The sequence below is a fragment of the Mchenga conophoros genome, linkage group LG23 (assembly GCF_057382185.1).
Source record: "Mchenga conophoros isolate Kocher_MC1m ecotype Shallow Benthic linkage group LG23, M_conophoros_male_GT1.1, whole genome shotgun sequence".
Lineage (NCBI taxonomy): Eukaryota > Metazoa > Chordata > Actinopteri > Cichliformes > Cichlidae > Mchenga > Mchenga conophoros.
The window spans coordinates 32,884,346-32,910,399 of NC_140547.1; the positions used below are offsets into that span (position 1 = coordinate 32,884,346).

The window sequence follows — 26,054 nt, forward strand, 5'->3', positions numbered from 1 at the left end:
TCGTGTTAGAGCCAGTAGCTAGATATAAATTTAGGCATTTACTTCCAGAATTTACATAGACTGTTGTAAGTATACCTAAACTCTTTCACCACAGCAGGGCCATTGTGGCTACTACATTATTACTGCTGCTAAATGGAAACCTGACACCAAGATAGTGAACCTTGAACTATAGAGTAGCAGAAGACAACACTGTCAACTAAGCACAATAAAGAGTCAGTTGGAGTAGAGCCCCACCATCATCCCATCCTATAGTCAAGACTACTAAAAAGACATAAGCTCTGGATGATCCACCACACAGTCTGCTCCAGCCCCAGTTTTCAGCCCTGGACTCCTGGACATTTAAGATTCAGCTTTATCTGGTTTGCATAGGCAGCAACCTGCCCAGTCAACCTTTCTGACCTGCTCCCTGTTCCCTCAATATCCCAACCCCTTTAAATTCTGCAATAAATATTAATCTTTCTATATAACTCTAGCTTCCTATCTGTTTGTGTTGTCAGCTAATCCTCTTAGCTATGGGTCATCGGATAGGAGAGTGGTTATTAAAATATGTAACCAATAAGCACTGCAAGGCAACCAAGTGTAGCACAATTGTAGAGCTCAGCATTTCAAAAAAAGGGGTAAATATAACCCCTGGAAGGTTCGTGGTATAAATGATCCTTATCATTTGTAATGATCATTGTTGTGTTTTTTCATTTAGGTGTAAGCCATGGATCAGAGACGGCAGTGATTTCTTTTAGTAGTTAGACATTTATTTAAAAATACCAAGGGCGTCCAATTTAAACCCACGGTGGTTCTACTGTTCTAGGATCCAAGTGTACAAGTTAGCAAAGTGGTAGAAGGCTTCCAGTTCTTAGGCACAACAGTCACGCTTCACTGGCCACAGACTTTCAGGACCTCTGTGCTGCCTGGAGGGGAAAAACGTTATTTTAATTCGAATTAACTTAAAAACAGAGTCCAAAGTTCTCTCTCCACCCTATCCACTTTTTTCAGCTCACCTGTCTAGCTGACTCCAGTAGAGATGCTGACTCAGCTTGGCCAATCTGTTGCACCATCCTGTAGAGAGCACCTTCTTTGTTTTGCAGCAGGGTAAAGGGGTGGTCGAATTCCTGGATGGTCCCACTCTCCAGAACCTTAAAAATAGACAAATGTCCTCTTCACCAATAACGGTAAACTTACAGTCCTTTAAAAGCTAGCATGTGAAAAATATATAAAGACTGACACGCTACACAGCAATAATAATGAACTCAAATTAGTTTGAAAATGGTGCTACATCTCAAAAACTACTTTGGAAAATATATCTATAAATTGGGACGATCCTGATTGTAATCTTTACCAATATCAGTTATTTCATGGGCCCAGAACTTTAAATCCATTCACTGTGACTGATTCGTCTGTTATCCAGACATGTAACAGTCCTCTGCAGTCCTTTTTTAAACTGACAACCTGCTAAGGATGAGCCAAACAGGAACCTGGCCAGTGCATGATCGCTTTCACGATCATTAGGCATGGGTACTGATTGACAAAATGCATTTCCCACCCCTATGAAAACTGATTAACACACTGTCAGACTGAAAATGGACAGCTAAAGTTAAAATTTAAAGATCCTCAAGGTGTTCCTGAGAGATAATATGATTATAAAACATGGTTGATTGAAATTAAATTAAACTGCACTGAGACAGAAGAGATGACTCACAAGTATGCGGTCACTGTCTATAATGGTGTTGAGGCGATGCGCGATAGTGATCACTGTGCATTCTTTGAACTTGTCTCGTATGGTTTTCTGGATCAGCTCGTCTGTCCTGTAATCACAGCAACAACCAAAACACAGTAGAAACATATGGGAGAGGTGTGCTGAGAAAACTAGTGGATGTGTAATGACATTTCTGTGTATGCTTTATATGTGCTGGCAATGTGTTTGGAGGACCTCGGGTCCACGTTAGCTGTGGCTTCATCGATGATGAGGATGCGGTTCTTCCTCAGGACTGCTCTGGCCAGGCACAGCAGCTGCCTCTGGCCCATGCTGAAGTTGGAGCCTGACTCAGCCAGGACAGTCTCCAGCTTCCCAGGCAGCTCCTCCACCACAGACTTCATCTGTACCTGCAGTGAACATGGAGAGGAGAAACCTGTAGCTGGTCTGTGGGCAGTAACGACAAATCTGGGTGTGCTAATTAAATACTAGCCTCTTCCAGAGCTTTCCACAGGTCTTCATCAGTGTGCTGGTTGAAAGGGTCCAAGTTCTTCCTCACACTGTCAGTAAAGAGAACTGGGTCCTGGGGAGCAGAGGGGAGAGAAGTCAGGGAGAAAAATCAGTAGACTCTGCTACGTCATTAATTCTATGTACCGGATATGGATTTGGAAACGACACGCAGTATCGTATGACTTTGAAAATCTGTGTTTTGAGTTTAATTTACTGAAAATAAATGATATAGCAGTTTCAATTAATAGAAGAATAACAGAAATGGATAGCATTATTGTAACAGTGAGATTGTAACTACGTATTTCTTCAGGCAGTTGAAGTGTCATCTGATGTTGTACCTGAGGAATGATGGACATCTTCTGGCGCAGGTCATGTAGGCCAATCTCAGAGGTCACAATACCGTCGATGTAGATCTTTCCCTGGGGCTCTGCCAGGCGAAACAGAGCCGAGACCAGAGAGCTTTTCCCCGCTCCTGTTCTACCCACAATACCAACCTGACCCACAGGACACAAAACATCAACAGCTGATCATCACTCAGACCCCAACCAGCTGTTCTCCACAAACCGATGTGTCACCTTCTCTTTGGGTTGAAACGTGGCGTTGATGTCTTTGAGGACCGGTGGTCCATCCTTGCTATAAAAGAAGTTCACTCGATCAAAGGTTATCATTCCTTGGCTCGGCCAATCAGGGGGAGGACGCTTCTGAGTTTCTAAGGGTGCTTCACTCTTTAGCTCAGTGTACTCCACCACCCTCTCCACTGATGTCATCTGAAAAAATCACGAGCTACCTTCAGCAGGTCATAACAGCATGTCATGTGAATATCTGATAACAGAAGAAAAAAGCCTTAAATTTAAATGTCACTCTGTTTTTACCATGTTCTCCACCTCGGCACTTTGTCTCACTGTCCACTGGAAGTTTCCCATCAGTGTCACAGCATAGGTAAGAACCAGGCCTACCTCTCCAGCCACCAGCCCTAATAAATTTAAGAAGGAAAAAAACAGACCACGTGAGTTTGTTCTTCTAAACCTATTTAACAAAGTGTTGAATTGGCCAGTGTGCTGCCAGTTTAGCTTTTGTAGCTTTAGCTTGGACTCTGGTATTGCAGTCAGTAACACATTGCCATCTTTACATAATTTTTAGTCAAATCGTTTTGTAACTGCAAAAGTACAAGATCATTGTGCAAAGAAAGTGACACTAGTAAGAGACATATATTCACTGAGATGGTTCTACCTTCATAATATTGGGAGTGATCCTGAATGTTACTTGAGCTTTATAGCAAGACGAGTAAAGAAAAACCCTTTTACCCAGTGGATCATTTTTCTCTGTTTTATTTAAACCACAAAAGAGAAACTAAAACTGCATGCAGATAACAGATCTCAAATTACATGCATCATTTGCAAGGTCTCCAATCATCAGGAGTCTAAGGAGCTTGGAAAGAAAAGCGTCTGGACTTCTTTAAATTTCCTTGAAGATGTTTCACCTCTCATCCAAGAAGCTTCTTCAGTTCTAAGAGTAATTGGTGGAGAGTCCCAGATTTTAAGCCCTATCTGAGTGTTCCCCCAAGAGGGACATGGACCCCCTATTGATCCTCTACCTAATCACACGAGCCAAGGTGTGAAAACAGGTGTGGGTCACAATCAACCAAGGTTTTGTGTGAACCCACTGTTAAGCCTAGCCCGACCCTAATCAGGAGCTTTAATTAACTAATTAATTAAAAAAAAAAAAAAAGCAAAGCCAGTAACGTAACACCGTAAATAAGACAGGACTGAGACCTTGGTAAAAATCATGCGATGCCACACAATTGCTCTGAATCAAGATAGGAACAGAATTAATCAGTATTTGAGATTATTGAAGGAGAGTTAAATGAATGGACTGTTGCAGATGATTTTTGCAGATGATGTGGTTCTGTTGGCTTCATCGGGTGGGGGCCTCCAGCTCGCACTGGAACGGTTCGCAGCCGAGTGTGAAGCAGTGGGAATGAGGATCAGCACCTCCAAATCTGAGGCCATGGTTCTCAGCCGGAAAAGGGTGGAGTGTCCACTCCGGGTCGGGGATGAGCTCCTGCCCCAAGTGGAGGAGTTCAAGTATCTCGGGGTCTTGTTCGCGAGTGATGGGAGAAGGGAGCCGGAGATCGACAGACGGATTGGGGCTGCAGCTGCAGTAATGCGGACGCTGCACCGGTCCGTCGTGGTGAAGAGGGAGCTGAGTGTAAAAGCGAAGCTCTCAATTTACCAGTCGATCTACGTCCCTACCCTCACCTATGGCCACGAGCTGTGGGTAGTGACCGAAAGAACGAGATCGCGGATACAAGCAGCAGAAATGAGCTTCCTCCGAAGGGTGGCTGGCCTCTCCCTCAGAGTAGAGCAGCTGCTGCTCCACATCGAAAGGAGCCAGCTGAGGTGGTTCGGGCATCTGACAAGGATGCCCCCTGGGCGCCTCCTGGGTGAGGTGTTCCAGGCATGTCCCACCGGGAGGAGGCCCCGGGGCAGACCCAGGACACGCTGGAGAGATTATATCTCTCGGCTGGCCTGGGAACGCCTTGGTATTCCCCCGGATAAGCTGGAGGAGGTGGCTGGGGAGAGGGAGGTCTGGGCCTCTTTGCTTAGGCTGCTGCCCCCGCGACCCGGCCCCGGACAAAGCGGATGAAGATGGATGGATGGATGGACGTTGTTAATTCTTTACCATCTCTGAGTAATATCAAGCCAAATGCTGTGAGGGTAATAAATATGGAGCAAATGCTGTCGAGGCGTAGTGCAAACCAGCGGGAGGTCATCAGGAACAAAAACCAGGCCTCTGAAACAAAAGAGCAGAAAAAAACCTGAGACTGAATTACTCAAATTTGAACTTGAGTCAACAATACTCCATCAGCATTTTACAGCTCAGGGGTACAAAACTGCAAAGGCAGACTTATTTTTTGTATCTGGATTACTACAGGGCAAGTAATAGACTTGGTTTGTCGTTCAATTTCTTATTTGTCTTCTTTTTGCTTCGTTAAGCAGATACATCATACATTGAAACCCTGACTGCAGTGGCCTGGGTTCAAGTCTTCACCATTTTGCTGCATGTCTTTCAAAAATGCACCATAGTAAAGTTGTCTCACAGAATTTTTGGACTTAACACTGAAAATTAATCAGTCACTTTACAAATTCCAGTCAGCCTGGAAAGTGTAAATGTTTATTCTCAAAGAGTAAACCTGAGTGAAGGTCCTGATGGGCATCAAAGTCTTTCTTTAACTTCTCTTCTGATCTGGAAGCTCTGATTGTAGAAAGACCATTAAGGGAAGAGGACAGGTGTGAGAGAACTGGACTCCGAGCTGTAGAAAGGGCAAAATGAAAAGACAAGAACTACTTTTGCTGGCCCTTTCAGATTATTTTTTCCCCCAAAACAAATTATATAAATAATAAATCAACATACTTGTTGACTCAAGGCGTTTGATATCACGTGAGGTACGAAGGTACAAGCTCCTCAAATACAGAAAGATTAACAGGAGAGGCACAACAGGGATGAGGATGAGAGGAATAACTGAGGCTGCCACCGCGATAACGCCAACATTCTGTAAAAATAACTTAAAAAAAACATCATATAATGAAAAATAATGAAAACACTGAAAGATCTTGTTAAGTCAAAATAAAGAAAACATGGACCAAGGTAATGAGTGCTACACCTTCTAATCATTTAAGTAATAGTGGCAACTGTCAGTTCATGAAATTTCTTCCCTCCTAGATATTCTACATTCAGCTTTAAGTGGAGCCATTTAGCAACCACAGCATGAAGTTGCAGAGTTACAGAGTGGGGTCACTCTGCTGAGGCACATAGCGCGTTTAAAAAACTACCAGTGCTCAAAAAGCATACAAAAACTCTATGCTGGAAGTCCCAAAAACGTGATTATGTTCATCTGGACGTAGTGTTTTCAGTGGGAGAAACCTCCGGCAGAACCAGGCTCAGGGAGGGGCGGGGCCATCTCCCGTGACCGGTTGGGGTGGGAGAAGGAAAACAGGATAAAAGACATGCTGTGGAAGAGAGCCAGAGATACCTCCCCAACCTTATAAACAGCACATTTGTACAATGACTGAAACCAGCCCAATGAATGAACAATGGGCTGTGGGGTCAGTTCCTTGATTGTTAATATGCAAATTGCCATGACCATTGATCAACAATTACTGATCAAAGCCCATTGATCAAGGGCATGGGTAAAATTCACAGAGAGTTGGGGTATGGCTGCAATCACAGCATTGTAAGTTGGTGAAAGATGTACCCTTAGGCCCCCTCCTCGATTCAGAGATGGTCTTTCCCTTTTCACGTAAATGGCCTCCTTGACTCCACGCTCAAACCAGCGTTCCTCCCTATCCAGGATGTGTAATCCTCATAAACTTGGGGAAACCTGCAGTCAGTCCAGACTGAAGAAGTCACTTAGATGAGTGATGAAACGTTTCTCCCACAAAATGCTATGTCAAGATGAACAGAATCAATTTTTTGGGATTTCCTTACATGGATGATTGAGCATGTATGCTTGAAGGTTCATAGCATGGGTTTCTGTGGACAAGCAGCTCCTGTAAATGTAACATGGTGTAGGTGGCACAGTATTTTTGTCTACATATGTATATAATTTATGGTAGTCTTTACTTGATAGAAGTCCACAAAGGTGATAGGTAGCACGGAGTCCATTTGGCTGACATCTTTGGAAAACCTGTTGAGTATTCTTCCTACAATGCAGACACAGTTTTAATTAACAGGACTATGTTGTTAAAGGGCAGAATGTCAACTTGAAAATATTCTGTGTTATAAGTGGATGTGAGGCCTGCAGTTCAGACTTTAGGAGTTTCTGGCTAATGTGTGTGATTGCTTATTGAAAATGGTTTAAAAATGAAATTAAAAATGAAATTAAACCAAATCTGTGAGCAGAATGTGAGAAAATAACAGCTTTAAAGTTATGTCCTAGATGTTTATGCAATCTATACAGAGATCTCAACTAAAGTAAGCAGGCTAACATGTTAATACCAGCCTTAAAAGCTTTCAGTGTCTCCGGTGTTATTGGATAGTTAGCAAGATTTAATTCTGCGGTTTGTCTTTTAAACATTGGGGATTGATACCTACGAATTTTCCAGTGAAACACTGCCCCAATTGGTGACAGTTTTGATTTATTTTTGAATTAGAGTTGTAGAGGCTAAGCCTACGCTTGAAGCCACTGAGGTGGTCGTTAACGGGGGTGACGCGATGTCACTGGTATGCATGAATTAAGTTCACAGTCCAATAAATCCAGCAGTATGTATCTTGTCCTTTTTGGTCTTTATTCTGTATCGCCTTAGCATAACAGCGCAACGATCACAAACTGTTTGCCTTCTCAATGACACACCTGACGCCGATTACGTGCGTCTACCTTAAATACCTTTACATTACATAATCAAAACAGAAAAAGGTGACCTCTAGTGACCACATAAGGTATTAACCCAAGAATGGCTCCTACACCCCGGCCCCTAATTGAAATGGCTATCAGACATGGCAATTCTAATCACAAAGAAAATAAGGAGCCACTAATACAGTCTACTTTAGACCTATACATTCACATAAATAAACATAAGTAACACACTTTTAGATTACAGTCTCATGTAACAAGCAAAGTTTAGTTACAGGTCTTTCCAGAATATTAGTCTTTGTTTTTAAACGTGCAGATCGCACAAGTCCTTTTTTGTCACGAATGGCTTCCAGAACTCTTCCAAGTGGCCAGGAACCACGCGGTGCAGAAGAATCCATTATAATGACTATATCTCCAGGTTTTAGATTCTTCTTCTTTTGGTTCCATTTTTGTCTCTCCTGTAACAAAGGCAGGTATTCGCGTATCCATCGTTTCCAAAAAAGATCTGAGATGTACTGAGCCTGTTTCCATCTTCTCTTCAGATACATATCCTGAGGGTCAAATAGTCCGGGTGGTAAAGATGGTTTTCCTTTCATCAGGAGGATGTGATTTGGTGTAAGTGGCTCTAGGTCTTTTGGATCATCAGAAAGCTTTGTGATGGGTCTGTCATTTAAAATTGCTTCAATTTCACATAGAACCGTATTTAATCCATCGTCGTCCAACTGTTGTTGCTGAAGAACGGATTTCAGAATTCTTCTGATCATACGAATTATCCGTTCCCAAGTTCCACCATGATGTGATGCTCCAGGCGGATTAAAACTCCTGGCTCCTACAAGAGTCTTACATTTTACACCTTTAAACAATGGACCATGGTTCAGGGGGTTGGGAAGCTCATCTTGTAACCGGAAGGTTGCCGGTTCGATCCGAAGCTCTGTTTGTCTTGGTCGTTGTGTCCTTGGGTAAGACACTTCACCTGGTGATGGCCAGAGGGGCTGATGGCGCGATATGGCAGCCTCGCTTCTGTCAGTCTGCCCCAGGGCAGCTGTGGCTACAACTGTAGCTTGCCTCCACCAGTGTGTGAATGTGAGAGTGAATGAATAGTAGAATTGTAAGCGCTCGGAGGCTCTAGAAAAGCGCTATATAAATGCAATCCATTATTAACAAACACTAGGCAGATAAATATGTGACTGTTTCCTCTTAAAAATAAAAATAAATCCTGTGTAGGCCTCACCTATGGGGTTGACATCAAAGAAGCTAACAGGAGTGTGGAGCACAGCACTAAACATGCTGTTGTGAAGAGTCTGAGCTGATCTCACCAGCCCATGAAATATCACCAAACTCCTGGCAAAACCAAAGACCACAGCTGCTGCTGTCAAACCTAAAAGTAAACACAGCAGGACTATATTAAAAAAATAGTTTGGTATTTGATTTACAGCAGGATATTCTACCAAGTAATATAACATAATGGACACTAAACACATGGTAGTCAACAATAGTATGTGAAGATTTCAGTAAGAACTACAGGACTGAAAGGCTTACCTGAATAAATGCTGAGGTAAAAAGAGAGATTAAACTCTTGGTATGAACTAGTAACATTCATTCCACTTTTAAGGCTAACAGCAGTGACTCTGCTGTTTGTGCCGTTTGTAAAATCATCTCTTGCCCTGTCAGGTGAGAAGACAATTAAACAAAGTGTGAAACATAAGAACATCACTTAAACAGTCTAATAAAATGTTCTGTAATTAAATGAATAGAAAAGTAAGCTACTGACAGAACTGGACTAAAGTCCTGATCTACCACTAATTTCTTTATACTTTGCTTGCAAAATGGGACACACGTGTAGTGAGTTATTGAAAACATACATAGAAATGCAGAACAGAAGGAAAAAATAGATTTATTATTTTTTTGCCTTCCCACTGTCCCCAAAGCGCTTGCTGTTTTATCAAATCTCTTTGAAGGGCCTTTACATTACAATATATCTAAAAACGTTTTAGCTCCTTAGAAGCAAATTATAAAGAAATGAGGTGTATCTCAAGACTTGCAGTGTTACACAGTACTAAAAGTGTGTTGAGTTCTCACCAGTATACCAACCACCAGTCCTGAAGGATATATGCCACCTATTGAAAAGAAACAAACAATAAAAAAAAAGGTTCAACTTGGTTTTGTTTCTTATGTTCACAATGAATAAAAACATTGCATTAAAAATCTCCATTCACTTGCTAATGGTACCATAAGAGGTCTGTGACTTACCTCAGCTAGAATACTGAGAAATACTATAACCATTAAAACCAGAAGGCTACAGCCTGCCGTGAAGTATGTAAAATAAATGTGACTGCTGACATTTCCTTCAGCTCGTGTCTCCTCTGCAATAGTTTGAATAGCTTCAACCTGCAAAACAAGAAATGATCCAGGCACATCTTTATACTTGAACATAGTTTTACTGTTTGTAATCTCAGAACAAAGCTGACACTTCATGATAGTGCATCTAAAATAATATTAGTGAGAAATATATATATCATGAAAACCTGACCTCAACTCAACAGAACACCTTTAGGATGAATTAGAGCAAGGACCGTGAGCTAGTCCTTCTTGTCTGACCTGATAAATGTGTTTCTGGATGAATGGTCAAATGAGCAAATACTTTTGACAGTATAGTTTTTTCTTATATATTTATTACATGTAACGTGAAATTTGACTGAAAGGAACCGTAGAGTAGGAAAAGGTGAGAATTCTTTCAAAGCTGTTGAAAGGATTGTCAAGAATAGCTGATTTAAGAAATTGGGAGACCTCACATGGAGCGGAAATGGACACATAAAGATGAGCTGAAAGCTGCCATCAAAGCAATCTTAGCTTCAGTAACAACTTTACAGTGCCTGCATGCTGATTACCTACACACCACATTACATGGATGCAGTAATTCAGTGTTAAGTGTATAAGTGCAGTGTATATGTACCATCCATTACCATATCATGTACCATGAATGAACACCACACAGCACCATATCAGCTCAATAAAGCACTTCACTCTCGGACTGCAGGCTTACTTGTTGTTGCTACAATATTTGGAAGGCAGAGCCTTCAGCTTTCAGGCCCCTCTCTGTACAGCCAGCTTCTAGTATGGATTCAGGAGACAGACACCATCACTACTTTTAAGATTAGACTTTTTATAAAGCATTAGTAAGAGCTGGATCAGGTGACCCTCAAGCCTCTTTTAGTTACACTGCAATAGGTCTAGGGTGCCATGATGCGCTAAGTGTTTCTTCTTCACTCATCTTTTTTTACTTTTTAAGAGGTTGAGGATTTGAGATAGTTGATTTGGGGTTAAATTTTCTGTGTTGTTTTAATTTTCATACATTTTCATGATTTTATTACTTCACCCCTTCACTTCACCCGTTGCCTACTGGTGGTGGTCAGAGGGCCCGGTGGCACCAGTGTCCGGCAGCCTCGCCTCTGTCAGTGCGCTCCATGGCAGCTGTGGCTACAATGTAGCTTGTCATCAGCAGTGTGTGAATCTGTGTATGAATGTGTGTGTGAATGGTGAATGACTGAATGTCGTGTAAAGCACTTTTTGGGTCCTTAGGGACTAAGTAAAGCACTATGCAAATACAGGCCATTTACCATTTATTAACACATTAACTAATTACTTAGAGCAGGGGTGCCCAATCCCAGTCCTCGAGAGCTACCGTCCTGTAGCTTTTAGATGCATCCTTGTTCAAATCAAATGAATCAAATGAATGGCTTGTTATCAGGCCTTTGCCAAACTTGATGGCATGCTGAAGAGGTAATCAAACCGTTTGATTCAGCTGTGTTGGAGTAGGGATGCATCTAAAAGCTGCAGGACAGTAACTCTCGAGGACTGGGATTTGGCACCCCTGACTTAGAGTAAGTGAACTTCTCCAATAGCTACCTGAAGTTAGCATATCTTTTCTAGCCAAATGGCTATCAGATAATATCTACAAATGTCACATATTAGAAGAAGTAATAAATGGACTTGTTTATATACCATGGTACCATATAGAAACTTTAAAGAAAAAGAGAAAGGACAATGCATGGGGGTCTATGAAAATTAATTACATTTTTAAAAAACTGAAGGTAAAACAACACTATTTTGTAAAAATAGCAATGTTCAATCTCTTTAGTAAATATACATACAGGAAGATGCTCAGTGTAGGTGCTTTCTGGTGGAAGGGGGCAGTTGAGGAAACAGTGTGAACTGTGAGAATCATTTGTCCACCGACTTTGTAAAGACAGTTTTTCTGGGTCAGCAAATGGAGACAATTGCTCCTGCTCCTCATCACGTCTCAGCAGGGACACCATATCGAGGTCAGAGGACTGCAGCTCACTGTAGCTTCCCTGGACCATGATTTGACCCTAAAGATGCAACAAAGGAAATCAGTTACTGGACATCTAGGCTGCTGTTCTTTTGGTATATGGATAGTCCAATGGGGGGAAAGGGGGTTGTTCACTGTTTGTAACCCCTGTAGGCTCTACCCTACAGGGGTACCCCAAGACAAACCTTTGCACTTAACCAAGTGAATCTGGAATCTGGGACTCTATAACCCCCTAAAACCCAGTGCATACAATCCTCATCTCCCTTTGAAACACGGGAACAGGTAGAAGTCAAAGGCGTCAAAGGCTTCAACGTAGGAAAGTGTTTACTGAAACTTCTCCAAACAAAGAAATCAAACTCATAAAACCCGAGAAGAATGAGTACTGAGGTCAATCTTAAGGGTGGGTCTGTATGGTCAATGAAACTTTGGAACTCCAAATGTGTGCTCCAAACACAAATACAAAACATCTTAACCACACGGAAAACCATTTTATAAATCTGTACATCCAAACCTAAATAAATGCTGCTTGTTTACGCACAACTTCAAGTTCAGAAATTTGATTATGTTCTTTCAAAAAATCTTCCTGTGCACACAAATATCTAAAAATACACATAACCCTTTGCCTCACTTACAAAACCTTAAGTGCACATGCACGAATCATTCATTACATACAGGTCACATCGCATGTCCACATAGGGTTTTGAGACCCAGGTAGTTTCACACAGATCCACAAATCTAAGCTGTGTTCAAGTCCCAGCAGAAAACTGGGACATCTGTGCTTCCACTGTCCACTGTTCCATTGCCAAGGTTTGTCTGACTTGATGTCAGCTGAGAGCAGAAATGTCCAGGATTAGCAATTAAGCTAACAATAATGTTGCTGTTTTCAGAGAATAGTAAGATTAACATCAAAGTTTTATTTCACATTAAATGGATTAGCATATACCCACTTCAGAGGATGGTCCACAGTCCTGTACAACCATGGTGTTGTGAGTGAAAATTAAAGTGATGTTATGTGTATGCACAGAAAGATTTTTGAAAGAGAAGATGATCAGATTTCTTAAATTGAACTTAAAAAGTTGTGCATAAGTGATCACAATGCATTTAGGTGTGGATGCACAGATTTGTAAAATACTTTTACCTGTGGTCAAAATGCTTCGTATTTGTTTCGATTTTAGAAATGGTTGAAATGTCACCATTTATACATATATACATATATAGGATTATGACTAACACTGACACAAGCGACAGCATTAATAAAACCACAGACAGATGAGTAGCAGTTATGTCCTTACAGTGTAAGACAGCTCTTCTGAGAAACCTTGGATCCTGACATTCGTGGTCCTATATACACATATCACCATCTAAACAACAGGTTCTCAACAAGTGCAAATACATCTAATGGACAAGAGCTCCCCAGTTTACAGCTAAACCAGCCCCAAACATTCTTTTAAAAAGCCAAAGCCCCAGCAGGCAACCCACAGGACCGATAATGTCCAGGTGCATGAAACCACTAAACTGTCATGATTCTGGGTCTTCTGGCCCAATGTTTTGAGTATGTTTATGTTTAAGTTTATTAGGTTCTCTAAGTTCAATTCTATTGTGCATAGGTTGCCGTTACAGTTCACTGTTTATTAGATTCCCCTTGCGTCTTCACCCCTGTTTTTAAGTCTCCCTCACCCCTCATGTGTTTCATATCTGCGTTTCTTATGTTGTCAAGCTTGTGTTGTCACGTCTGTGTCTCGTTATGTTTCCCATTTTATTTTGAAGAGGTCTGGTGTCCCATGTTCTTCGTGTTTAGTTTTGCTCTTCCCCTGTGACATGTTAATTTGTGTCAGCTGTGTCCCTATGTGTTTCCACTTCCCCTGATCACCTCCAGTGGGTGGTCGTCTGCTATGTTCATGTCATGTTTCCAGGTTTTTCTAGGAATCCATGCCAGGTCTAAATGTTCAAGGTTTGTGAGGTCATGTTTTAATCTTAGTTCACCCAGTTTAGGTTATTGTTTACTTTCGTCTTTGCCTTTTGTTTTGTACCATTTTGCCAGCCTTAATAAACAGCTCATTTTTGTTATGCTCAAGTTTTGTCTCTTTGCATGTCTGCACTTCCACGTCCTCACTCCTCACAGTCGGCTGTCCGTCGGCAGCCATACTGTGACATAAACAGCCCAGGTTCATTACTGAATGGGTGAGAACCTTTTTTGTGGTTTTAATGTCGCAGCTGATCAGGTTATTGTCACCATGTCAGGCCAAGTCTGACCGACTAGGCAGGATTCTGCTGTGGGAATGCTTTATTTATTGCAATGGCATGGTTAAGAAGCAGGAGGCAGGCTTCCTTCAAGCAATTTTCTTTTGCAGGAGTACAAACCTCCTTCAGGACCAGGATCTGGTCAACTTCCCTCAGATGTCGCAGCTGATGTGTGACCAGGATACGACACTTGTTCTTCAGCAAGCCACAGATACACCTGATCATAAGCACAGACAGGTGTACACATTTCATAAATAAGAAGTGGAACTTTTCTCCTTTTAAAAATCTCATATAGGTCCATACTGCACGACACAACGCAGCTGTGTAATGCGAGCTCAGTCCTCAAGATCCAGATTCATTGTTTGCGTTTGTTTAAAGTGATTACAATATTGGAACTATGACACATTTATAGCTGACTTGTGTAAAATTTGAGTAAGAGAACATTTAAAAGGTCAAACAGGATGTGTGGCAGAAAATATATTTCTACAGGGGGAAAAAAGCAAAAAGTCTGTGGCTGTGATAGAGCAGAAAAGGATCTGTGTGCATTACCTCAGCAGTATGTACTTAAAGAAATCTTTATGGCTTTTTCTCCTTATCTCTGTGTCAACTGAGAGGCTTTAAAAGGATTGGTAACAGTTAAATAATGCTTATTTGGAACTGCCAATCATGCAGTGCAACTAAAATAAAAATCATGGCTCGATGTGAGCATAATAATCCCACTTCTAAGTTTATCAGTGATAGTATTGTTAGGTCTTTACTTTACAGTATAAAGTGCCATGAAATGACCGGTGTTGAATTGAAAACTCAAATCTAACCTTACAATTAATAATTCCCTTCGTTTCTATAAAACAGAGATATGTAGCATGTAGAATATACTATACTTCATGTGTATGAATACATATGGGTATCTCTTTGGGACACAGATAATTGTGAACAGTCATTACTTGTCGAAAAGATGTTTTCCAACTTCTGCATCCACAGCACTTAAAGGGTCATCCAGGAGGTAGATGTCTGCATCCTCATACACAGCCCTGTAAAAAAAAAGGGCTTTGATTATGGCATGTGAAGTAGAACAACTATAGCAACAGTAGTGTGCATACCTGGAGGTTTAAAAAAATTGCCCGAACATATAGGTTATTGCTGCCTCTATTTTAGGCTGCCTAATAACTCAGAGAAGGAATTCAAATCTGTTGATGATTATACTAAAAATGGATTTCTCTCCTGTGCATAACAATGACATAACTGCTGTGACTGTTGTCGTACCTCGCCAGGTTTACACGAGCTTTCTGTCCACCACTGAGTGTGGCTCCTCTGTCTCCAATCAGTGTTAGGTCTCCATCTGGGAACATCTCCAGGTCCTGCACAAAATGTACGTGTAACAAAAATAAATGTGAATGCCAAAAATAGGGGAACATTTTAGTCATTTGATAAATATTGGCAGTTTGGTTTTGTTCTTCAGAATATTAGCAAAATAGGCTATCCTGTACTATAAGCACAGATAGAGATTCCAGGACAAGTATTAATGATCGAAACGCAGACTAGGCATTAAAAACATAAGAGGAAAGGAAAAACCTGAGAATAACTAACAAAGAAACTATGAATACAAAACATAAAATCAGAATGAAAACACAACCCAAGCAAACATAATATTCAACAGAAAATTACAACATAGGTTACAACAAGGTCATACAGAAAATATCAAACTGAAGACTGAGATTCCAAAGCTGAAAAACGCTGGGTACAAAACCCAGAATCATGACTAGAAGAAGCCTGAGTTGTGGACATGCATCTGCTTCTCTGTAAAGTCCGGGTCCATGAAATCCACAGTAGTAGTTCAGGCTTTAGAAGCTTTTCAGTCATAGTTTTTCAAGTAGTATTTCTACATTGTAATGAACACAATATTCCGTTTTGATAGAACACATTAGCTCACCTTCTTCAGAGCACAGGCTCTAAGGACCTGCTCATATTTCTTTGGGTTAAGTTCTCTCCCAAAAAGGATGTTGCTGCGAATGGTTCCAGGGAACACCCACGGTTGCTGGGATGCGTAGGTTAGCTGACCTTTGACCTTCAGTGTGCCTGTATCACGAGGAAGCTCTCCCAGGATTGCACTTAGCAGGGATGACTGAGGAAAACATGGATGTCATGCATGTAAGCTGGGTAAATTGCATTTTTTTTTTTTTTTTGTCAGTGACAAATACTGCAATGGTTTAGCACTTTGTTTCCAAGTTGCTATGGTGCAATGGCCCAGACAAATTCTGGACCTCAACACAACTCAAACACCTTGGCAGAACCATAAAAGAGCTGTGTATAAACATATGCCTCTAAACCTGAATAAACTGAATAATGACTGATAAAGTCATACAGATCAGATTTAGCTGATCTTTAGCTACTTTTGCTAAATGTGAATGTACAAGGTACTGAATCATGGGCCACATATTTCATAGGACTCTATGCAGTAACAGAAAAAAACAAAACAGAAAAAAAAGGAAAAAACCTCCACTCTTTTACAAATGAAATCAAGCACACTGTTAAAAGAAAGAATTAAAGGATGTTTTTTAAATAAAGTCGAGTCAGTTAAACTTTTTTTTTTCGTGTCCCGTTTGGATCTTTAGCCATCAGAATTGTTGTTTTAAGGCCAAGAAAGATGCCAAGCGGATTTATTTTACCAAGTGGATCATCATGGCCTTGCCATATTGGTCCATTTGATTGACCTTTATTATAAATATGAATTTATTTTATTTTCGGTTGCTATAAACGGGACAGACATGACTGGGGGATAGGACAGGGAGAAAGAATGAAAGAAAGAGAGGGAGAGAAAGAAAACCAAAGGGGAGAAGAGACGGTGAGAAAGGGGGGAAGAAAGAAAGAAAAACAAACAAAACACCTGGATCACCTGTATGAAGAAAAAAAAAAACAGAAGAGAAAGCAAACAAAAAAAGTGCAACATAATAAAAACAGCACCATCACAATAAACTAGCTAGCTGTAGATAACAGTAGATACTAAATATTAAATGATATTGTGCAGCACGCACGACAGACAGCACACAATGTGCTTTGAGGCAGCAGCCAAGAAAGGTGTAGTCCGTGTCTGTGAATACCCGTGTGTACACCTGTGTGCATACCTGTGTGGATCAGCATGCTTGTATTCCAAAGGTTTCTCCATGTAACGATCTGCTAGGGAGTGTGGGGAGCCATAGCCCCGTCCACCAGGGTATGAAGCAGGTATGGAGGAGATCCAGGCCCCAGATATCCAGAGGCCCCAGAGTACAAGGACCCGAGGAGAACCACCAAAAGGGGGGGAACCGTGCCACCCTCCTGGGAAGAGCTGAGTAGAGCCCCAAACGAGAGGTCATCCAGCAGCTACGGAGCAGAGGCCAGAGGGGGTTGCAGTGGCATGCCCGCGGGCTCTGCCGGCAGCCAGCTGTGCCAGAGAGGACCGAGCTTCAGGCCCAGAGGCCTGAGGGCATCCCACCCCCCGGAAGGGGCCCAGCCGGGCCACAGGCGCCAGGTCCCACCAATCGGCCACCAGGAGTGAGCCGGTACATACATGAGTGCCCAGCCCCAGACGACAAGGACCACCAACACACCAAGGTCTGAGGGCATCAGCCACCGGCAGGGAGTGTGGTGAGGGGAGATAGGCCTCCGTACTTTAGAGGGCCTGAGATCTACCCAGAGAGGTTGAGTCTAAGACCCAACCTGACATATAGACACAGACGAACAGGCGCACGCGGACACAAACGTGCATTCCCACCCCATATGCACAACCAAATACTCGGCACTTACCTAACGTGCAGACAGACACAAATAGACACTACACAGACAGTCGCACTCCCCAAACATACTCCATATCCCAGGTCCAGGTACCCCCGCCCTCAGAGGGGCAAGCCGCACCTAGACCCAAGAGATGTAACCCTTCTCTCTGGGGTGGAGGCAAGCGGACCACCTCCTTATCTGCAGTAGCAGGGAGGCCCCGCATCCCAGACCCAAGTCTGACGGCCAGCACCTCCTCCCAGCCCCCCAGCCCCCCAGCCCTGACGGCCAACAGAACCGGGGTGAGTGAAGACCTCAAACCTCCCTACGCCCGCTCATATGTAGTGTTGCTGTGTGCTGTTCTAAAGTGCATTTAAAACTCAGGAGAGCATGGTACTAGCTTCCTCTCAGAGAGCAGCACGGCTCCTCCCGAAAACCCTTAGTGTCTAAATACATTTAAAATTGAGGGTAGGGCATCAGCGCCCGAGGTGGGTTGGAATACACCAACCATCCTCTGGATGCTGTAAAACGTGCCCACCCCCAAGGCCCTATATGTATGTGTTATGTGAGAGTGTGAGTAATGTGGATGTCTAGGTTGCAGAATAAAATTGAGGCACAGGCGGCCAGAAGGGGACAGAGAGGGAGTGCCTCCCCTGCACCCTGGTGACATACCTGCACCCCAAGCCCTGCGTGTGTGGGTGGGTGTGGTAGAGCGGGAATAGGGAGGCAGCTGAGGATGGGGAGGGAAGAAAGGGAGGGGCAAGTGGCCCCTCCCTGGGGCCAGCTCCCCCGCTGACCCCAGTAGGCACCCCCACACTCTGGAACCCACCAGGGCAAGGGGGCCCAGGCCCATCCGGACCGGGGCCCGCAGCAGCAGCACCGCCCAGCCCCACAGAGTCTGGGGCAGCCCTCCTGACTCCACCCCAGAGAAAACTGCACCCACCCCATCATCCAATCATCTCCCAAACTACACAAGACAATAGATACCCAGGTTGAGTTCATTCTCCACCTCTCCTAAAGCCCCCAAGGCCCGGCCAGCACCCCAGACCGGGGAGCGGAGCACCCCCAGACCCCCAAGCCTCCACGCCCGTCCCGGACCCTCCCAGGGGCAGCCAGGCTACCAGGCCAGTAACCAACGTCCGCCAGCACAGACCCTCTCCCATCTCCGCTGTACGCAGCCACAAGGAAAACACCATCCAAGAGCCCCAGAGCTCCTAACCAGGTCATGGTCACATCCCCCAGGTTAGGCCCTCCAGGGAAACATCCCTAGGGACTCCCCAGACACCCTAAGGCCGTCCCTACCCCCATATCAATAGCGAAGGCAGGACCAAACCATGACCCCCCACCCCCACTAGGTGATGAAGCCGATCAAAGGAGCCCAAAGGGATTGATCAAACGTGATGGCAGAGGTTGTATCAAGACTAATGTGATCTATTAGATGGTTTTTATATTGGTTAGAATTAAGATTATTTTTATTTTTCCAGTTAATGAGGACCATTTTCTTGGCAATGCATAGGGCCGTAAAAACAACGTGGGCTGTGTTTATTTCTGCAGTGACCTCATCCAAGTTGCCCAGCAAGCATATTAAAGGGGAGGCTGGAATGTTACATTTCAGACACTTTGATAAGTCTACACATATCTCACGCCAAAATTTCTGAACTGGTGGACAGAACCAAAGAGCGTGGATGTAATTGTCCGTTGTATTTGCTGTGCAGTGTGAGCAGTTGTTGGAAGGCGTATAGCCCATCTTGAACATCCTATGACCAGTATAGTGCACTCTGTGTAATATTTTGTATTGTATTAATTGCAAACTGGGATTTCTGATCCATTGAAAGGTTTTTAAGGATATCTGAGACCAAAGGTTTGGGTCTAAGTTGATTGATAAATCTGGTTCCCATTTTGCAGTAGGAAGGGATATTGATTCATCTATTTTAGAAAGTGTTCTGTATATTTTAGACAATGATTTGGGGGGTTTTAGACTAAAAAATTGTACCACAGTTGGTGGTGTTTGTAATTCAGCTTCACTGGGATTAAATTTCTTTTTTACTATGGATTTAATTTGTTGATATTCCAAAATTCGTTTCTTGTTGATCCCATATTGTGTAACTAGTCTGTCAACTAGTCAGTTAAACTTTTGGGATATTGATGTGATCAGTCAAATAGCAGAGGGGGTTGTTAGTCGATACCTGGACCCTACAGAGATTGCACAGGTAGTCCATCTCCCACATGGTAAAACGGTAAATGAAATTCCAGGAGACAAGAAAATGTTCTAGGAGACCTGGACAAGGCTGTTGAAGGCCCTTAACCCATCATCAGGACTGGGATCTGCTCCGTTTTACAAAAGGAAACTGGATGATCACTGCCAAAACCCTATAAAAATGACAATAATGGCGCCAGAGAGCCCAGTGCCCTCTGGTAAGCCCTGTGCTCACCACCCAGCACCATGGAACCCAACTAACCTTTGCCATAGAATACCAGAATTGGTAGGTCCTCCACTTGCGCCCTGTGCTTTTCAAAGATGAAAGCAAGCTTAACCCATGCACATGTGACAGAACTGAAAGGGTCTGGAGAAGTCGTGGAAAAACGTATGTTGTGTAACATCATTCAGCATGACTGGGTTGGTGGTGAGTCACTGGCATATTGATAGAGGGATGCACAAACCTCTACAGGCTAGGCAACGGCACCCTGACTTTCAATAGATATTGTAATAAAGTCCTTGAACTTTATCAGACCATATGCTTGTGGGTCCTGGATTCTTCCTGGTGCACAGCAATGTCCAACCTCATGTGGTGAGAGTATGCAGGCAGTTCTTGAAGGATGAAGGAACTAATACCACTGACTGGCCCCCACACTCACCTGACCTAAATCAATAGAACACCTGTGGGACATTATGTTTCAGTTCATCCAATGTTGCCAGGTTGCACCACCTAACATATTACTCAGTGCACATCAGTAATGATGATTTTTTTCCCCATTGAGATCTGATATGTTATTAAAGTGGTTATTTTTTGAGCAGCGTATAAGAATCCGGTAATAAACCGTTAGGTTAAAGACTCCTATAATCTTAGGGTGGATGCTAAAATAGATTACACAAGTTTACTGACCTTTCCGGCCCCCACTGGTCCGATTACAGTCAGAAGTTGATGTGACTTTGCTGTGATGGAAACATTCTGAAGAGATGGTGCATCCAAACTCTAAACAAAGACAAAAATGGCAGTAAGTACTACATCAAACTATAAAGTTTGCAGGAACAGTCATTGTTCTACAACAATATGTTACACCGCTACGAAATATATTACACTATTTACCTTATCCCAGTAGCAGGTCAGTTTCTCGATCTCAATAGAGTTTCCCCCCTTTTCCGCCAAAGGCAACATAATGTTTTTTCTCTCAATCTCTTCCAGTAGGAGAAAATTCTGGGAAAATGATAAACATGGTTTTACACCAGCTTTGGAAATTGTTTGACTATCTTGGACATGACTACTGGATTGCCAACTTTTCCTACAGTTTATGACAGAAATTAATTACCTTAATCCTGCGAATGCTCACTACAGTCTCTGACAACTTCTCAATGGCCAGAGGAAAGAACAGGGTCAGGGTGACCTTAATTGTACCATACAGGGACATGGTGACAAACACCTGGCTGGCAGTCATGGTGTTCCCCAAAAGAGTGTAGACCGTGAAGGTAACAAAGATTATGAGCTTGCTGCTGGCAAAGAAGGAAGCCATGTTGAGTCCTCGTAGGTAGGAGCTCTTTAATATCCGACTGATTTCTTTCCTACAAACATAAGAGAACATATGTAGATGGATTACATAGTTGAAGCAAAGTTTTAAGTTTAAATTTGGCAGGATGTTGAGCAACATCGGTTTCACTTTGATATGTCTATGACAGTAATTATATATTTAATTTTTAAGTTATGAAGGAAAAAGGAAAGAAAAGTCAGAGTGTAGCTTTTTGTGAATTCCCATGTTCTCCCTGTGCCTGCATAAGTTCTGTCTAAGTACTCTTGGTTATCCAATACAGCAGGATCCAAACCTCCCACTGAGTTTAGGGATCACTCTTGATATGAGTTTCAGCAGGAGGACAACAGTACCAATTAAGAACACCCCAGAAAAAAAAGTAGTAATATAAACTTTTTCACAAATTGAAGAAAAGACAAGCAAACATAAAATGTAAACATGTTGCAAAAGGAGGATTTATGTAAGAGTTGTAGCATTTGCACCTATGTGAAAAACGTGGAAATCCTAAGTGATTTTCAGAAAAGTTAACCTCTGACCTTGGGGTTAAGGTCAGCGGGATTTGAACTTATCTGAGATTTCTAGTAGGTGCATCATTGGTCTGAATTTGAAAATCCTATGTCGCCTCATTCTGGAGTTCATTCACAAACTTGGTATTGTCGTCCTCCCTGTGTTTTGACGACAATACCCCGTGAGCCTGTCAGAGCTGAGGGCTAAATCAGTTGATGATGGAGAGGGGTACCAAAAAAGGATAATATATGCAGTAGTATTCTGCTGGTTCAGAAAATGATTCGTGTCAAAACATTACCAGTTTGTCTGTGATTCTCATCCTTACTTTCTAACTTCAGTCACCAGGGCTGAGAACCATTTCTCCCAGACATACATCTTGATTATCCTTATGCCAGACACCACTTCATTCATGATACGGATTCTGCTGTCAGTAAGGACTGCTGTTTTGCTCCTGCCAAAAAACAACAACAAAAAACTCCACAACATGTCATTGAGGCCGCTAGTTTTCCTAATGATACATTATAAATAACATATTAGTGCATGAGAAAATAGACACAGTCATTGAACATTGTTAAACAGGCCCTGTCATGGTCCTGGGTTTGGACTCGGGTTTCAGAGTTTGGAACTTGTTTTAAAATGTTTTTAGATTCATAGGGAACATTTAGTTCTTAGTTCGAATCTTTTTAGTTCAAGTTTCTATTTCTGTTGGTTGGGTTGTTCTTCATCGTTTGATTTTCTTTGATTCATTCTTGTTGGCTCTTGTTCCCTTATTTCCTCTCCTTGTTTTTAGTTTGTCATATTGAGTGTTTCGGTTATTCATTCCCTGTTTTATTTTGGTTGTCATTTGTTTCTTGGGTCTTGTATTTAGTTTTACTTTCTTTTGTAATCATCTGATTAGTTTCAGCTGTGTCTTGTTTCCCTGGTGTTTCCTGTCTGATTTCTACATTAGCTCCGGTCTTGCAAAATATTTGCATGGCTTCAGTATCAGCTTTAACATTCCCTAGTTATCTAGGTGGACATAAAATACACTAAAGTTAAAAATGGGAGTCCTACAGAGGAGTTTATGTGTGGGTTTGTATGCATCAAATGTGTCTAATGCCAAAGCAACAAGGTTTAGGATTTCTATGACTGCAGTAAAATTCCCTCCATCCATCACTTACTCATCTGACCCAAAGAAAAAAATTAACATAGGACAATCCTTAAGGCTACGATGAAGGTCATTACTGATACAGACTGATTATACAGAACCTTAAACACACTTCGATCAGGTAATAGAGCTCATACTCTTTAGAGAGATCATATAAATCTACATTCTTCATGAAATGCAACAACTCAAAAAAAAGTAGTTTTTGTCACAGTGGTGTGATGATCAGCTGTGCACTTAGCATGCTGAGGTTAAAAACTCAAAATGGATACAGCACAAAAGGCTAAAAGCCAAAAAAAAAAAAAAAAAAAGTTACACAGAGAGTATTTTGGGAAATTTGTTGAGAGTTGAGATGTCAGTGGAGGACTTTTTTTGACTGTGCCAATCTTTCTATAATTGAAACCGAGTTGGGAAGAACTCTGCAGAAGTTCGGTAAAATAATGTGCCCACAGTAAGAAAACAAGAGAAACAGAAGGTTTTCTGTGTATTAACAAACACTTCCTGCTTTATAATTACAGGAGAGTCTGGGCAATGAGCTACCAGAACATTTTGTGTAATTTCAAACATTTCTTACAATTGAATTTGTGCGAACATGTCTTTCATTTACTACAGCAACATTTCTTTAGAAAAGAAAAATCACAGCGCCACTCGTCCAGCCTGCTTAAGATCAAAGTAAGTTGTATGTGGCCCTCAAGGTAAAATGAGTTTGACCTCCTTGGTTTACGAAGTACCAGAGGAGGGCAGCAATGCACCTTTGTGTCTAAAATCCAAGAAGAAGTCTGGCAGTCTGCCTGTTTAACCACCTTTGTATGTCTCAGTTCGGGTTTTGGAATTTCCTGGATTAGTCTTTTTTGTGTGTGGATATTTTGGAGCTTGTGAACATCGGGCTTCTACTTTAATAAAAAGGTGTGTTTTACATTTGCCCAATTTGCCTATGAGTCCTGCAGTCGGGTCTTGTTTCTTGCTGGACGTTGAGAGGTCTATAGATTGAAAGATCCATGTACTTCTCCAGTTATCCTTTACCTGAAGATGCCGAAGAGTTTTCCAAACCAGGTCTGTATCGGCATCATAACTGCAATTGTTGCCACACCTGCCAGGCACGAGGGGCCGATCTCATACCAAAGGAAAACGATGATCACCATTGCTTGCAGAGGTCCCGCCCACAAGTAGTGCAGTCTGAGTGTAATCTGTAGAGGTCATTATAAATGACATTTTGAAAAGTGTGTGACATTTGGAAGTGGCGGTCACAACTTGGATAAAACTGTCAGTCACCATAAGGAGCCTGTAATGTAAGCAAACATAGATGCCCAAGATTTGGAGAAATGTGCTAATGGTCAACAAATTTTAGGAATACTCAATAAAGTGTTGGGTAACTACATGCCGATAGAACAGCTTTAAGATGCTTGTGATTCTCGTGTGACTGCAATCACCCTCACATGTTAATCAGTCGTGTCAGGCTTTAAGCTATCCCAAAAATGATTCCTTTGTGGCATTAATAAAATAGCCGCAGAGACTTGCTTTTAATGCCTGACTGCAGTTAACCAGGGTGGATGAGCATGTTTCATTTGTGGAAGTACAGATGTTTTATTCAGATGCCTGCCTAATATTTTTGAAAACAACTTCCTGTGAATTAGACAAAAGTAAACTTAATTGTCCTACCCATACAAAAATTGCCTATATACATCCTTATGACATAGCTAGCTATCAGTTGAAGGTTTGCTCTCAGTCAATCTCATTGATTAGAAGTTATTGTGAGGTCTTGTATTAGCTCAAAATCAGTCATCTTGTGATGCCACCGTCTGAACAGGGACTCGCCAGACCTTATGCTCTATAGATGGTGTGCTGTAATCCTGGAAGTGGACAGAAATGTTTCGTCATACAATAAATGTGATCTCTCTGGACAACTTTGTGTATTGTGTACACATTGTGTATATTGTGTATCTGGAATGAATTTTAGGTCTCTACGTCCATCCCATGGGGAATGGGAGCAGTAACAAAGGTGTTGCGTTTATATTTTTGTTGAGTGTATAACATCAAGCAGAGGGTCAAGAGTTCAGATTTTTCATCTTTATCATTCTCCTGTGGCAAGTTAGTGTAGTAACTTTTAAATAATATCTAAAAAAAACCCTGTATTTACCACAAATACCCATCTACTCAAATACCTAATGAAAAAAGGTTTCAAAGGGTACATCCAGGTTAACCCTCTGTCCTTCTGTTGTCTCGGTTACAATTCTCCAAATGTAGTTTCGAGTTGGTTCTTGACCCTTACAAATTTAGGTCATCTGTTGCCTTACCTCATCAAAATGATTAACATCATTTGAAAGTAGGTTCACTATTTGACCGGTGGTTGTTCGTCCGATGGATTCAGTGCTGAGACCAAGAGCCTGATGAGAACATTTTTACTTAACAGCTTGAAAAATTTACAAAATTATTCTGAGAGTTGTGAGCTCAAAAATTTGCATCTCTTGTGCAAATTTTCTGAATCTTCACTGACCTTCCTGTAGATCATGTGACACATAGCCACTCTAATCCTCATGCCTGTTCTTTGGACATGATAGTAGTAGAGATGTTGGAGGATAGTCAGTCCAAACGTGGAGATGGACATCGCAGCAGCGTAAACATACGCCATGCAAAGACTCCTCTGATCATCTGGGTGATAATTCTCAAAGAAAAGGATTATTTTTCCCAGAAGAAGTGGCTGGATCACTTTGATTGCCTCCTTTACGACAAAGACAATAAATACATAATGGAATATGCAAACAAGCTTCACTCTATCCATTACTAGTACTGG

The 26,054-nt window shown here is 42.0% G+C and overlaps 1 protein-coding gene across 2 annotated transcripts in view; it reads right to left on the bottom strand.

Annotated features, from left to right (window-relative positions):
- Nucleotides 1-727: 727 nt before the first annotated feature.
- LOC146547660 (ATP-binding cassette sub-family C member 4-like) overlaps nt 728-26,054 on the bottom strand; it is a 33,011-nt gene continuing 7,684 nt past the window's right edge. The window contains exons 4-31 of one of the 2 annotated variants that reach the window (XM_085266340.1): nt 25,758-25,925; nt 25,558-25,647; nt 24,287-24,450; nt 22,445-22,570; nt 21,400-21,649; nt 21,180-21,287; nt 20,976-21,065; nt 16,052-16,243; nt 15,385-15,479; nt 15,066-15,152; nt 14,242-14,338; nt 11,702-11,920; nt 9,801-9,938; nt 9,630-9,667; nt 9,090-9,214; nt 8,782-8,928; nt 6,821-6,900; nt 5,612-5,762; nt 5,391-5,510; nt 4,880-4,990; nt 3,070-3,170; nt 2,773-2,964; nt 2,536-2,691; nt 2,181-2,270; nt 1,925-2,097; nt 1,694-1,799; nt 996-1,130; nt 728-905 (exon numbers count right to left, since the gene is read on the bottom strand). In XM_085266340.1, the coding sequence (XP_085122466.1) occupies nt 888-905; nt 996-1,130; nt 1,694-1,799; nt 1,925-2,097; nt 2,181-2,270; nt 2,536-2,691; nt 2,773-2,964; nt 3,070-3,170; nt 4,880-4,990; nt 5,391-5,510; nt 5,612-5,762; nt 6,821-6,900; nt 8,782-8,928; nt 9,090-9,214; nt 9,630-9,667; nt 9,801-9,938; nt 11,702-11,920; nt 14,242-14,338; nt 15,066-15,152; nt 15,385-15,479; nt 16,052-16,243; nt 20,976-21,065; nt 21,180-21,287; nt 21,400-21,649; nt 22,445-22,570; nt 24,287-24,450; nt 25,558-25,647; nt 25,758-25,925 (3,567 nt within the window). In that variant the 3' untranslated portion in view covers nt 728-887. Of the gene's footprint in view, nt 906-995; nt 1,131-1,693; nt 1,800-1,924; nt 2,098-2,180; nt 2,271-2,535; nt 2,692-2,772; nt 2,965-3,069; nt 3,171-4,879; nt 4,991-5,390; nt 5,511-5,611; nt 5,763-6,820; nt 6,901-8,781; nt 8,929-9,089; nt 9,215-9,629; nt 9,668-9,800; nt 9,939-11,701; nt 11,921-14,241; nt 14,339-15,065; nt 15,153-15,384; nt 15,480-16,051; nt 16,244-20,975; nt 21,066-21,179; nt 21,288-21,399; nt 21,650-22,444; nt 22,571-24,286; nt 24,451-25,557; nt 25,648-25,757; nt 25,983-26,054 lie in introns of both variants that reach the window. The other variant, XM_085266339.1, reaches the window with a different exon arrangement.